Source organism: Halictus rubicundus, chromosome 14 (genome assembly GCF_050948215.1).
Source record: "Halictus rubicundus isolate RS-2024b chromosome 14, iyHalRubi1_principal, whole genome shotgun sequence".
NCBI classification, from domain to species: domain Eukaryota; kingdom Metazoa; phylum Arthropoda; class Insecta; order Hymenoptera; family Halictidae; genus Halictus; species Halictus rubicundus.
This window is the reverse complement of record NC_135162.1, coordinates 5,494,568-5,508,865: the sequence shown is the minus strand read 5'-3', so window position 1 is coordinate 5,508,865 and position 14,298 is coordinate 5,494,568. Positions and strand designations below refer to the sequence as shown.

The following is a 14,298-nucleotide window of genomic DNA, read 5'->3' as shown; positions in this document are numbered from 1 at the left end:
GAATTACAAACAGAAATTTAATTCCTTAATATCGCTCAGCCAGAAGTTGACACAACGGAATCTGAAATTTTCTGTGTATTAGATATTTTGCATAAATGCATAGACCGGGGATATAATACTGAGCAACGGTTCCGCATTTTAATATTGGGATTATGTTACTTTTCATTCCTGAGTGTGGCACCGCCAGAACGTGATTGTACAGACTGATTTTAATCAGGGACCATAATTGTTATAATCGAAAAGAAAAAAATTCATGGAATAACAAATATTTCATCGACTAAAATCGTACTGGTTACAAATAAGGATTATAAGTATTCGAAAATTTTTTCTCTTGTGGGTAAATGTTATCGTTGGGAGAAATTCATTTCGATCTCTTATAACAGTTATCGACAAGAGAAATTTATTTCGATCGATCATAAAAGTTATCAATAAGATAAATTTATTTCGATAACTGCTTTGAGCAATCGAAACAGTTTTTCTTGATCAATAACAGTTATCGAGGAGGATCCAATTTTTTGGACACTAATAACTGTTATTTGTAACGAAAAAGTATAAAAGTCGGTATTTTTTAATCATTTTGGTCTTCGAATTTTTTTCTTTATATTTTGTTTAGGTTATCTTAAATTTCATTAATAATCAACATTTTATTTATGATTTTTATCGCAGAAAATTTGAGAATAACTGTCATTTTTGGTCCCTGATTTGAATTTTTAAATGCTGATATTTATTGCAGTCATTTTCTAATTCGACGCAGCACGATCGTATTGCAAACCATTTCAAATTTTTGTGTTGAATATTAGAGGGTAACAAAAGCCTAATCAACCTCAAGGGTGCGTGTCCATTTGAGAGTAAAACTGTCGCGAGTTATTTCCGAGAGTCAAGCTCGTCAGTGTTCTATTTTGCACGAAAGGAATAACACTCTCCGATAGCATTTAATACTAGACATGTGTTTAAAAACGGAATTTAATTCTCGTATTTGAAATTTGATAAGGGTTACTTTTTCCATCGAAATAGGATTTTGGTGGCTGGCCCAACGGAAATCTGAAGCCTAATTTGCCGTAGGTACAGTTAGAGTCCCGCAGCCATTCCAATTCGCATCCAGATTAAAAGGCAACGGACGCACAAGCGTCGAACTTTCACGGGCCGCATTAAAACGAGCTTCATTAGCCTCCTACCACGCTTCCCACTCTTAATTTTCATCGCTCTGAACTCGGGCGTATAAAGGAAACGAATGATACTTACGAACGTGGTGAACATGTAGTGGTATCTGTAATCGTTCATCTGTAGCTGCAGTATCTGTAACAAAGAGAGAGAGGAAACCATCTGGGTTAGTTGGTCCTGGCACATCGTCGTCGTCGTTTGCTGTCGATTCGATGGAAATGTCGTGTTTTTCTTTAATTTGCCCTCGGCCTGGTCGAGTTAGGCGAATCAGACGAGAGGACGGATAAGAGGGAAAATTAAAGCGTTCCGTTCTGCGAGAAATTGTTATATCTCATGACTCCGGCATTGGATCCGTAGATTATGGCTGGACTGTTGGGATGTTTATACGGGTTTGTAATTTTATTGGATAATTTCGAGAGTGGAACGAAGCGCGAGCGTGTCCACGAGTCGTAATGTGAATTTTTCCAAGAGGATTTTACGGGTAAAAATGTCGATTAGGTTTTATTTTTACACTTTCTGGCTTGATTGAAAAATCGAGAAATGCCTTGAACACATGTATCGAGAGATTTTATTTTCATTTACATTGTTCGAAATTAATAATCCTATTTTTTTCTTAGGTCTCTGCATTGCGCGTAAACAATTATCGTCGAAATCATTTTATCGACAGTGACAGTATTTATTTATTCACTAAATCGCTACTAATTACCATGTATCGTTTATTTAATACGTATGTGTAATAGACTGTTTTAACGAAATTCGTTGTTCGCGAGGGAAAGGCTCAATGGCAGAATAAAATGAATGTAATTATTTTTTCGAGAAGAATGCATGAAAGCATTGACTAATTTAAAAGTTTCCCTTCGTATTCTACGTATGAAAACACGGCCTCCCCCACAAAGGGTCACTTTGCATTAATTAATTCAAGTTGAGAGTGGGATGTATGTATACGAACGAGGTTTTTTATGTGTAGGTGGTACTGTGCTGCCGGCAATACACAGCGCGTGAACGCGTCCCTGGCGTCTAAAGGATTAATTGTCACGACGGTGCTTTTAGAATTTGAGACTACTCTGATGCTTTCATCTTTGAAGTTTTTTAGCAACAAAACTACAATCACATTTGCCAAATGTAGCGAGGTGAGTTATACGCAGGTTATTGACATAAGGATTGAAAAAAATGTAATAAAGTTAATAGTCACAGAGTCTTCAGACAGTGGATGAAATAGTTATAAACAACATTTTCATTGAAAAATATATCAACTAGTATTAAATCAAGCATATTCATTCAATGGAACCCGTTTAGGTACACGAAACGCACAAGGGAAATCGTATTGAAATTAGTCGATATTTAAATTGTTGTAACTTTGAAACTGATTGTGCTATGTTAACGAACCTTGAACTGTTAGAGGGCGCGAAGATTGCGCTTTAAACTCGTTTTTGTCGCATTACGATACGACGCTTGGTTCCCGAGATATCGTCGTGTAAAGACAAATGTAATTTTTGATATTTGACTATCTCTTTCTCTTTCGCACAGTATGCCTTCTCTCTCTCTCTCTCTCTCTCTCTCTCTCTCTCTCTCTCTCTCTCTCTCTCTCTCGCTCGTCACTGACCTACCCCTACGCACCGTGAGTTGAGGCAGGTCAGTTTCTACTACGTACTATTTCGATTTATGAATGAACCCCCCCCCCCACTCCATTCAACTTACGCGACAAAATTTGATCGCTTATATCTCGAGAACGGATCGAGATATCGAGATCGGACAAAATGCGTTGGAAAGAGCATCGACTCTACCATCTTCTGCGCGTATTCACGACTATAATTTCTTCATCCTTGCAGTTGTGATATAGCATGGGTGGAACAGTATTAACGCAGGACAAACTTGATTTCGGGGGGCATAAACTGTATCACTCACCATAATTCTTTTCAAATCTACAAACATTACTTGATTTTTCGTTCCTGTAAAGCGAATTAAAGGCATGACCACTTTCTTGGATTCATTCTTGCGTTTGATTTGGTAAAACATATTTTACTGTAGTAATATATAACGAGTTAAACTTCACCTTCTGGGACCAAAGATTTGTAACTTTTTTTTATATAGTCCTGTAGATCTTGACGAGAAGATGTAAAAAATCGAAGTTTCAATGCGAGGAATTCACTGGTTCAAAAATGATGCGTGTCTAAAGTTAAGCAATTTTAACATGTTAAGCGGTGAGCTCGTATCTACGGACTTTCCGTTCATGCTGCAAGTCGTTCGAACTGCAGTCGCTCGTGTAATCGCTCAACTTTAAACACGCATAACTTTTGAACCAGCGAATTCCTCGCCTTAAAGCTTCGATTTTTCGAAATTTATCGTCAAGATCTACAAGATTAAATAAAAAAAAAGTTACAAATCCTTGGTCCCAGAAAGTGAAGTTCAGCCATAATATGAAATATATGATTTACCACTTCCCTAAATAATCATTAGTAAAATCGATCGATGTAATACACGAGCAAAAAGCTGTATTCGTTTGGAATTTTGACTTCACTTTCGTGATCACCCACAGAATTATCAAGAGAAGAAACGAGTACACTTCGTGCATAAAGATCCGCGGTCTAACAATTACGCAGATGGTGTCGACGATTTGAGTGCTACGTCTCCCAGAAATGGGAGATCGAATTTCTCGTCCGAATTTATAAATTAATTTCAGCACTGGTTAATGTAACAGACGTCAGAAAAATACAAGACCGGACAAGAACGGATTCCGCCCGGAAACTCAACGGCCATCTTCTTTAATCCCATCCGGGGCCCGTCTCGCTTCATCATCCTCAATCTTTAGAGACTCCGGCGAGTTGTTTCACGCGCGTCGATCTATCATTGTGCGTTTCGAGAGATGTACTCGGATGGAAGGTAGCCGGCATGGATTTCCTCGAGGAGAGCGCGGAATCAAAGGACGAGGAACCGGGGGGGTGGGGAGGGGGGAGGGGGACGGGGAAAAAAAAAGAAAAAGTCCACAAAGGAGAAAAGAAGGCGACGTCTTGATGGGGGGGGGAGAGGGGGGACGGTCGGATTGCACGAGAGTCAAGACGTTTTTTGATTACTCAAGCAACGATGGGGTATCCGTTGGAATCCCCCCAGAGACGCGGCATGCAAATAACGGGTTTCCTTCGGCCACGTCTGATCCCAGATTGCCTGCTCTCCACCCTGAAACGATTCGCCGGCTGAAATCTCATCTGGCCATCGACTCCCGGTAATAAAAAAGATTGTACGAGATTCAATTAAAACTCGAAGAAAATTCATGATAACCCCCCCCCCCCCCCCCCGTTGGAGGAACGGACGGCGGAGACGCGTGCGCGCCCGCGCGATCCGAAGCGGATATGAAAACGTTTTCGCATGCTTTATTGGACCGTTCTCCGCGCCGAATTTGATCCGTTTCGTTTTGATTTATACAGGGTGGTCCACGCAACTTGCACACCTATACAGGGTGAGTCACCTAACGTTTGCACCTCAAACATCTTTGTTCTTTCTAAAGATACGTAAAATATGGTAAGGAGAAAGTTGAATGGTACAATGGGGCTGACACGATGCGATAAAAAATTTTTTTTTTATGTCATTTTTTTAGAGATATCAAGGTCACCTTGACTTTCTTAAATGGAACCACCCTTTTTTAAACACCTACAATGATAGTCCCTTTCATTAGGAATGCAGTGACTATATTATTCCAAGGTCATTCAAGGTCAAGGACAGAAGAAACGTATGAAACTAAAATATGGAAGCAGAATACCTGTATTTTATAAATGTATAATTGGGCCATGATTAGTGAATGTTGCTTCGTCCGTAAACAAGACATTAGAAAAAAATGTGTGGCGACCATGGTGCGTGGGAACGTGGAATTTTCGGACGCGGAAATTCCATCCTTCTCAAGTGCGTACCATGGGAGGTCGGGTTGAGGGCTTGGTCATTTAAGTGACGATTGCCAGAACCTCGGCTCGACCGTTACAGTACCCTTAAGAGTGAAGTCCCCGGATGCAATGTGTGGGGGAGGAAACTTTCTCCATGCCCTTGTGGGGGTGGAGAACCTCTCCCAATTTTAACGGTTTTTCGGGGACATTATTTAACGCGCCTCAGAAACGAGAAGGGCAGAAAGCTTTGGACTCTCGCGGAGAACGATAGCTCCAGAGAGTTTTTAGTCTGAGTCACCCGCGACGGTTTTGTTATACGCGACATAGAGTTTCCGTATATTTTGGTCTTCGCATTTTTCTCATGGACTCAAGTTTTCTCGTTGTGTTTTATAGTCTTTATTATTTGTTAATTGTTAAACAGTTCTCGTGAATAAACTATATTTTTTGTTACCCGTAAAACCATCGCGTCACATATCATTTCATTTACCCCACGTCACCTAAAACTGGTGACCCCGACGTGATCGTTGGTAAAATAGGCGACGGGGTATAAGTGTTTGTGTACGTTCTCACAATGGCTGAAAAAAGCAACCATACGGACGCTAGTGGAGCCAACATCGCCACGACCACCTTGAAGGTACCACCATTTTGGCCACAGAAACCAGCGTTATGGTTCAGACATGTGGAATCTCAATTCGCCGTCGGTAAAATCATAAGTGACCAGGAGAAATACGATCTGGTTGTCGCTCGACTCGACACCCACAGCATCGAGGAGGTGGAAGAAATTATCCTCAACCCGCCCCCGGTGGATCGGTACGAAACTTTAAAGGCGGAATTGGTGAGGCGTCTCACGGATTCGGACACCACGCGGATCCGCAAACTCCTAGAAACGGAGGAAATTGGCGACCGTACGCCAACGCAATTTTTGCGTCACTTGCGACGGCTCGCCGGACCCGTGGTGAACGAAGAATTCCTGAACGAGATTTGGCGGAACCGTCTCCCGGTCAAGACGCAGCAGATCCTGGCCGCCACGTCCATCAAGGAAGGGATCAAGCTGGCAGAGATCGCCGATCGGATCCACGACATCCCCGGGAACAGAACGGGGATAGCGGAAATAGGCCGCAGTCAGGCAAGCGGTTCGTCGGAGACCGATTCTCTTCGCGAGGAGATCCGGCAAATAAGGCTGCAACTAAACGCAGTTTTACGCGAGTCCCGCGGACACCGGCGTAAATCACGGCCTAGTTCGCGAGCGTCATCCCGCAGTTCAAATCGCGAGAGCGATGATGGTTTGTGCTGGTACCATCGTGTGTGGGGCGAAAAGGCCACGAAATGTAAAGGCCAGTGCATGTGGAAGACGGGAAACGAGGCAAACCGTCGATCGTAAACGCGGCAGTTCTCGACGGTCCCTATCCTGGCCGCATTTTCGTGACGGACAATAGATCGAAAGTGAAGTTTCTGGTGGACACGGGTGCGGATGTGTGCGTGTTCCCGCGATCGCGTATCGACGGCCGGTTGCCGAAGGACGATACCGAACTTTTCGCGGCAAACGGTACGCGAATCGCCACGTATGGCACAACGACCGTGCATTTAGATCTATCGTTACGACGCAGTTTTGTGTGGCGTTTTATCGTGGCCGATGTGGACGGACCAATAATCGGGATGGACCTGCTAGCGCATTACAACTTACTCGTGGATGCGCGCAACAAGCGTTTAGTCGACGCGACGACGAAGTTGTACGCGAGTGGTTGTGCGGCGAGTAAAGGCCTCCCGACGGTAAAAACAATAATTAGCGACACGGTGTACCATCGACTCTTAGCGGAGTTCCCGGACTTGACTCGACCGACGGTATTTCGTCGGGAGGCGGTCAAGCACAGTGTGGTACATCACATCGAGACGACACCTGGACCACCTGTATTCTGCAAGCCACGGCGGCTCGCTCCGGATCGGCTGAAGGTGGCCAAGGCGGAGATCGACCTGATGCTACAGCAGGGAATAATTCGTCCCTCCAAGAGCGCATGGGCCTCACCGCTACACCTTGTGCCTAAGAAGGACGGCAAAACCCGACCATGCGGGGACTACCGTTCGCTCAACGCTCGCACTGTTCCAGACAGGTACACGCCACCTCATATCGAGGATTTCGCACAATCCTTGTACGGGAAACGGGTATTTTCAAAAATGGATCTGGTTCGCGCGTATAACCAGATTCCCGTCGCGCCCGCGGACATTGAAAAGACGGCGATAGCGACACCGTTTGGTTTATACGAATTTTTGTTTACGCCGTTTGGTTTGAGAAACGCTGCGCAGACGTGCCAGCGTTTTGTCGATCAAGTTACCCGGGGGTTAGATTTCGTGTACGCGTATATAGACGATTTCTTTATCGCGTCCGAAAACGAATCGGAACACCGGGAACACTTACGTATTTTATTCGAACGTTTAAACCAACACGGGGTCGTTATCAATCCGGCGAAATGCGTTTTCGGCGTAAGCGAAATCGAGTTCCTTGGGTACAGCGTGACCAGGGATGGGGTAAAACCTTTACCTGAGCGGGTCGAAGTAATCGGGGAATTTCCCAGACCCGACACTATTAAAGTTCTACGCAGGTTTCTCGGGATGGTAAATTTTTACCGCCGCTTTATTTCTGGCGCGGCTAGTCTTATGAAACCACTGCACGAATTATTAAAAGGGTCGAAGAAGGGAAATTCACCCGTGCCATGGACAAAAGAGGCAGAAACGGCTTTTGTGAAAGTCAAGGCCAGTTTAGCGAACGCTACGATGCTTGCACATCCAGCACCCAACGCACCGATAAGCGTTGTGGTTGATGCGTCCGATTATGCTATCGGAGCAGCTTTGCAACAGCTCATAGGCGAGAACTGGCAACCGTTGGCATTTTTCACAAAAGCCCTTTCTGCCGCGCAGTGCAAATACAGTGCGTACGATCGCGAGCTACTGGCAATTTATATGGCCATAAAACGTTTTCGGCACCAGGTAGAAGGTCGGCATTTTATAGTTTTTACCGACCATAAACCCTTAACTTTTGCTTTCAAGCAAAAGCTGGATAAATGTTCGCCTCGTCAGTTTCGTCACTTGGACTATATTAGCCAATTTACGACTGACATTAGGCATGTTAAGGGGTCGGATAACATTGTGGCCGATGCCTTATCGCGTGTCGAAGTAATAGCCGTAGCTCCCGATCATACCACACTGGCACAAGCACAAGAAAACGACCCAGAACTGAGGGGGATCTTGGAATCGAACTCTTCTGCTCTTTGTTTAAAGAAGACGTTTTTCCCCGGTTTCAATGTTAGTTTGTACTGTGACTCGACTGACGAAACTGTGAGACCTTTTGTTCCGACGCCATTACGACGAGCAGTTTTTAATTCGTTGCACGGACTCTCTCATCCTGGGGTTCGGGCAACACAGAAATTAATAACAGAACGTTTTGTATGGCCTTCAATAAATAAAGATTGCCGAGACTGGGCACGGCATTGCATTTCATGCCAGCGATCAAAAGTCACTCGACATGTCGCAGCCCCCGTCGGCAACTTTGACAATCCTTCCGGCAGATTCGAACATATCCATATTGATATTGTAGGACCAATACCGATGTCTCAGGGATTTAGATATTGTCTTACGTGTATCGATCGGTTCTCGCGCTGGCCGGAAGCCATACCTATCGCGGAGATCGACGCGGAAACAGTCGCGAGAGCACTCATAAACACGTGGATTAGTCGTTTTGGCGTTCCTTTGAGAATAACCACTGATCAAGGACGCCAGTTCGAATCACGGTTATTTTATGAGCTATCGCGTATGATCGGTGCATCTCATCTCCGTACGACCTCCTATCATCCTCAAGCTAATGGGATGGTCGAGAGATTGCACCGACAAATGAAATCAGCGATTAAATGCCACGAGACGGATAATTGGGTTGATATATTACCAATTGTCCTACTCGGTATTCGCACAGCCCATAAAGAGGACTTAAAAACGTCTTCCGCGGAAATGGTTTACGGTTCGGGCATCCGTCTTCCGGGAGAATTCTTTGTCACGGGTCGGGAAGATTCACAATCGGATTTTGTGAGTCGGCTTCGGCAACGTTTCCGGAAGTTAAAGCCATCGCCAGCCACGCGCCACGGTACACGTAAGACGTTTGTTTTTAAAGAACTGTCTACGTCCCCTTATATATTTTTGCGGCACGACGCGGTTAAAAGTCCGTTACAGCCGCCGTACGATGGGCCATTTCGTGTCGTTAAACGCGGAGACAAAACGTTCGTCATCGACATCAAGGGCAAGGAAGTCAGGGTCTCAATAGACAGGTTGAAACCGGCTTTCATTTTGAACGATGACATTGACGAAAACCCTCCGCAAACTATCGTTTGCACATGGACAGACGATACAACAGTAACGCACAGTACGACCGACACGACCGCAACACACCGTACTGAGGACAGACCTGTTTTACGACGGTCAGGTAGAAGAGTTCGATTCCCTGATCGTTTTCAGGCTGGCCTACGTTAGACGGTGTTTGAGCAACACGTGTATATATTTGTACGAGTGCGTATATGTATTACTTTTCTTTATTTTTTCGGCAATAAATGGATATGTATAGTCGTTAAGACTGTGTATATAGTAGTACTAGGTAGTATTAATTTTTTCAAGATCTTGTATATAGTAATTTTAGGTCCTAGATGTATTTTTGTTTTTTTTATCCTTACCGGGGTAAATTGTACAGTTAGCATTAGTGTTTTATACGTATCCAATTTTTTTCTTTTTACGCGTATAGTCGTATTAATTTTTCTTTCTTGCCGTATATATATATATATTTTTTTTTTTTTCTTTCGTAGATTTAAGGCGCGTACCTTAAGTAAATGAGCCGGATTTGCACTTGCGACTACGCGCAAGCTAGTGTATAGCAAAACGCTCTTACTTTGTAAATATTACCAGTCAGCTAGTTAGTTTTTTTTTCTCTTTCGTTCTAACTGGCGTTTTCACTGGTAAGGGGGTACTGTGGCGACCATGGTGCGTGGGAACGTGGAATTTTCGGACGCGGAAATTCCATCCTTCTCAAGTGCGTACCATGGGAGGTCGGGTTGAGGGCTTGGTCATTTAAGTGACGATTGCCAGAACCTCGGCTCGACCGTTACAGTACCCTTAAGAGTGAAGTCCCCGGATGCAATGTGTGGGGGAGGAAACTTTCTCCATGCCCTTGTGGGGGTGGAGAACCTCTCCCAATTTTAACGGTTTTTCGGGGACATTATTTAACGCGCCTCAGAAACGAGAAGGGCAGAAAGCTTTGGACTCTCGCGGAGAACGATAGCTCCAGAGAGTTTTTAGTCTGAGTCACCCGCGACGGTTTTGTTATACGCGACATAGAGTTTCCGTATATTTTGGTCTTCGCATTTTTCTCATGGACTCAAGTTTTCTCGTTGTGTTTTATAGTCTTTATTATTTGTTAATTGTTAAACAGTTCTCGTGAATAAACTATATTTTTTGTTACCCGTAAAACCATCGCGTCACATATCATTTCATTTACCCCACGTCACCTAAAAATGAATGATTTTGAAGCAATCCCCATTGACAACAGTTAATTCTATTTTGAAAATTTTCTTCGCGTTACATCAGGTTAGAAAAATAAAAATAAAATTAAATGATTTCTTTTTTCTTTGTAAGAAAATTAAACTACTAAACTACTTTATTTCCTAAAAATTTTCTTCGCGTAATATCAGGTCAGAAAAATAAAAAGAAAATTAAATGATTTTTTTTTCTGTGTAAGAAAATTAAACTACTAAACTACTTTATTTCCTGAAAATTTTCTTCGCGTGATATCAGGTCAGAAAAATAAAAATAAAATTAGATGATTTCTTTTTTCTTCGTAAGAAAATTAAACTACTAAACTACTTTATTTCCTGAAAATTTTCTTCGCGTGATATCAGGTCAGAAAAATAAAAATAAAATTAGATGATTTCTTTTTTCTTTGTAAGAAAATTTTCAGGAAATAAAGTGAAATTACTCGTTAATTACTAGGTCTAGTGCTAACGAAGGTCAATACTTTTTTACTCAGAATTCGACATTCTTCCATATTTTGGTACAAAAAATATAGTATTCTATTTAAAAAAACAAAGTCGACCTTCAAATCTCCGAAACACTTCCACCTGTAAAAAAATTGTGTACCCCTTCAGACCATGCAACTTCTGTGTACAAAACTTTTTCGTGCAACGCATCCTTTGGAAGTTATATAGGTGTGCAAGTTGCGTGGACCACCCTGTATATAGAAGCGCGACTTCCCGTCGCCGCTGCTCTCCGCGGACCTCCCTCGAACGTATAATCCCCGGATTTAATATTCCGTTGATGTAACTTGCTCGTCGATATCATTTTCACTCGGAAAAACTGAAGCAAATTTTTTCCCATTTCGCGTGACCGTCGCGTCGGCGTCGCGTCGCTTGCTTCGCAAGGGAAAATCGAATTCGCAGGCCAGTTCAATTAAATCCTTTTCAGTACCTTTTCCAATTACAATGCTCGCAGTTTTTGTCTTTGTAAATTTTCCGCTCCGAAATTACACCGGTTCTTTCCGCGTCCCCTGCTTCCAGTTTTGGCAATGAATCGGCATTTGCTGTTCGTAATTGAAAAACTTTTTTCCTATTAGAACCCGTACGGGCACGCGTGCACTGGAATTCCGGGTTCAGGACGTTCAACGTAATGCACGTTATGGAAACGTGGGGGAAATTTCTTTTGCATCGCTTTCGGATCGAGCAATTCGAACAATTTTGTGGACGGTTCGTTTTTTGGGGGGGGGGGAGGATAGTGCAGCTTCGACAATTCAAGGCCACCTATGAGAAGCCACCTGAATAATTTCTACATTTTTTGCAATAGTAAGAATCGTTTCAGGCAAAACTTATTTGGTTTTGATGGGCCCATTGCGTGTTTTACATAATGTTTTCTTCAGGTGGAGATGCTTAGGAGATTCGAAGGTCAACTTAGTTTTTCGAAATGGGACCACACATTTATGAACTCCTACGATTGCGGCCCCTGTCGAGACAATTTCAACGATATAGTCGTTCAAGGTCATTCAAGGTCATTTAACCCTTTGCACTCCGAATTTTATTTCAATTTCGTTACCAGCAGCTCCCAACGCTTTTAAGTATTAAATTTGATATTTACTTTAACTACAAAATAAGGCAATTTAAATAAATAAAGAATGAAACAAATTCACTTAAACACCAGTTTTATTTACACTATTATCGTATTTTGAAATTTTCAAGAGTATGATATCTTTTGAAACAATCTCCAGGATGCAATCCTGGTTTTCTTTCTCAAGTTTCACAAGAACAGGTGGTGTCTCTTCTTCCTCCAGGTATTTTTCTATTTGAGCAAATGTTTTTCTATTTTTCTATTTCTCTGTTTGTCCTTATTTATTTCGCGCCTTTCACTCGTCGTAAATATTTAGAGGGCGACAGTTATACAGTTTTCAAACTCTGAGCAGGTTGATGTGAGTTACGTAAGTTTTCTCTCGCTTAATAATAATAATAACAATAAACCGGGTCGGTAAGAGCGTCGGTGACGTGTGCGCGACATCTATCTATTTGGACATGAAATAATGTCGATTGGGACTCGACAATGGAGCTCCTCAGATAAAAACTAATGTCGAGTCACACTCGACATAGGAGTGCAAAGGGTTAAGCTCATAAGAAGAGAAAAGGATGAAAAATATAAATTCACACTGTGAATGCTTTCGTAATGGGTAAATGTTTTTCTTGGGTGAAAAATTCTGAAAAAATTACTCATTGTCGTTTGCACATTTCAGTTTCAAATTCCGAAGTCTCGTTGCTATAGGAAAATTATTACAGTGCATAGAAAAGAAAAACCAAACAAAGCGAAGCGGCCCCCAACGCTCCTGTTATCTCCAAAGAATAACAAAAACAATCCCAGAACTAAAAATCGAATCGCAGAGCTGATTGGCAGGGAACGACGATTTTCAGTTACAGTGAAGCATTCGATGCAGTCAGAAGTGAATATTCATTCCGAGAGAAGAGAATTGTATCTATTTCGTATCAGTAAAGACAATGTCTACTCGATAATTGTCCAAAACATGGATCTGGCCAGGGACAATTATTAATACAGTGATATCTCAATACATGTCGCCGAGGCCTGTATGATAAACGTCGCGGAATTATCCCCACTACCGCGGGGTATACCCTGTGAAGGGTCCGGAAGCTCGAGAGCAAAATAAGTGCAACGTGAAATGTTCATAAAGTATCACACGCTTAAATGTTACAGAACATTTTTTAAAAAACAATTTCTTTTGGGAGAAATGAGTGAAAAAGAGTATGGGCTCGAGGAGCCCCTCCTCGTGAATGCGTGTGACGGCTCGAGGCTTGGTAGTGTTAGGGTTAATAGAAAATTCTTCTTCGTCTTTATTGGTTCTTGGAGCGAGAATATTTTATATCAAAGAAAATGGAAAATGGATGAAAAACTTTATGACATGGGGAAACGATGTGTCAAACATATTTCGTTCTAGTTCTCATGTGTTACAGTTTTCCTTTCTTATTCTATTTTCTAGATTGGAAGCCTGAAACCCTAACTCTATTAAGTGCAACATTGGCTCTTCGCATAATTATTTTACGAAGCTAGTATAGCTCGAATACTTCGTCCAATAAATGGCTTGTTAACACTAGGCTTACGGGACCCGTCAAAATGACGGGTTCTAATATTTTTAATTTACAATTGTTAAGACTCTAAAGATACATCCATGAGAAATTATTCAACAAATTTATTTCTTTGGGTATGTTTTCAAAAATAAAAATGCCTATAAATTTGAGCAGCACATTCTTGTTTATTTTACAACGTAATGTAAAATAGTCACTTTTAGTGCTCCGTAAACCTAGTGTTAATACAGATTGTTCGAATACTATAGTTATCGAACTGTTACAGGGGTAATTCGAATCCCACATTCGATGGCCCTTTAACAACATTCCCTCGAATATCTGTTACAGTTCCCATCGTCTTCACGAAGTCAGCGTTTCTCTCGCAAATCATTTTCACGTGCTCAGCGCTCCTCTTGAAACTTCGTCTCCCTCTTTCACAGATTCCGTCTGCGTTGCTCGAATCTGTGTAACTCTCGATGCCTATATGTTTCAGAAGGTGCCCCGGGGCAAACACTCTTAATGCTGACTGGGGAAATTCGAATTCTCTGTAATATAATACCTATAAAATACAGGGAAAACGGCCATTCAAAAATCCAATTTCTAAAACGTTCAGTGAGATCCGAACAAAA

General features: G+C 42.3%; 1 protein-coding gene across 1 annotated transcript in view; it reads right to left on the bottom strand.

Moving 5' to 3' along the window:
• Window positions 1–14,298, bottom strand: part of LOC143360896 (glutamate receptor ionotropic, kainate 2) — a 327,145-nt gene that overhangs the window by 90,768 nt on the left and 222,079 nt on the right. Inside the window, exon 6 of the mRNA XM_076800073.1 lies at window positions 1,243–1,296. Coding sequence (XP_076656188.1) covers window positions 1,243–1,296 — 54 coding nt within the window. The remainder of the gene's footprint in view (window positions 1–1,242; window positions 1,297–14,298) is intronic.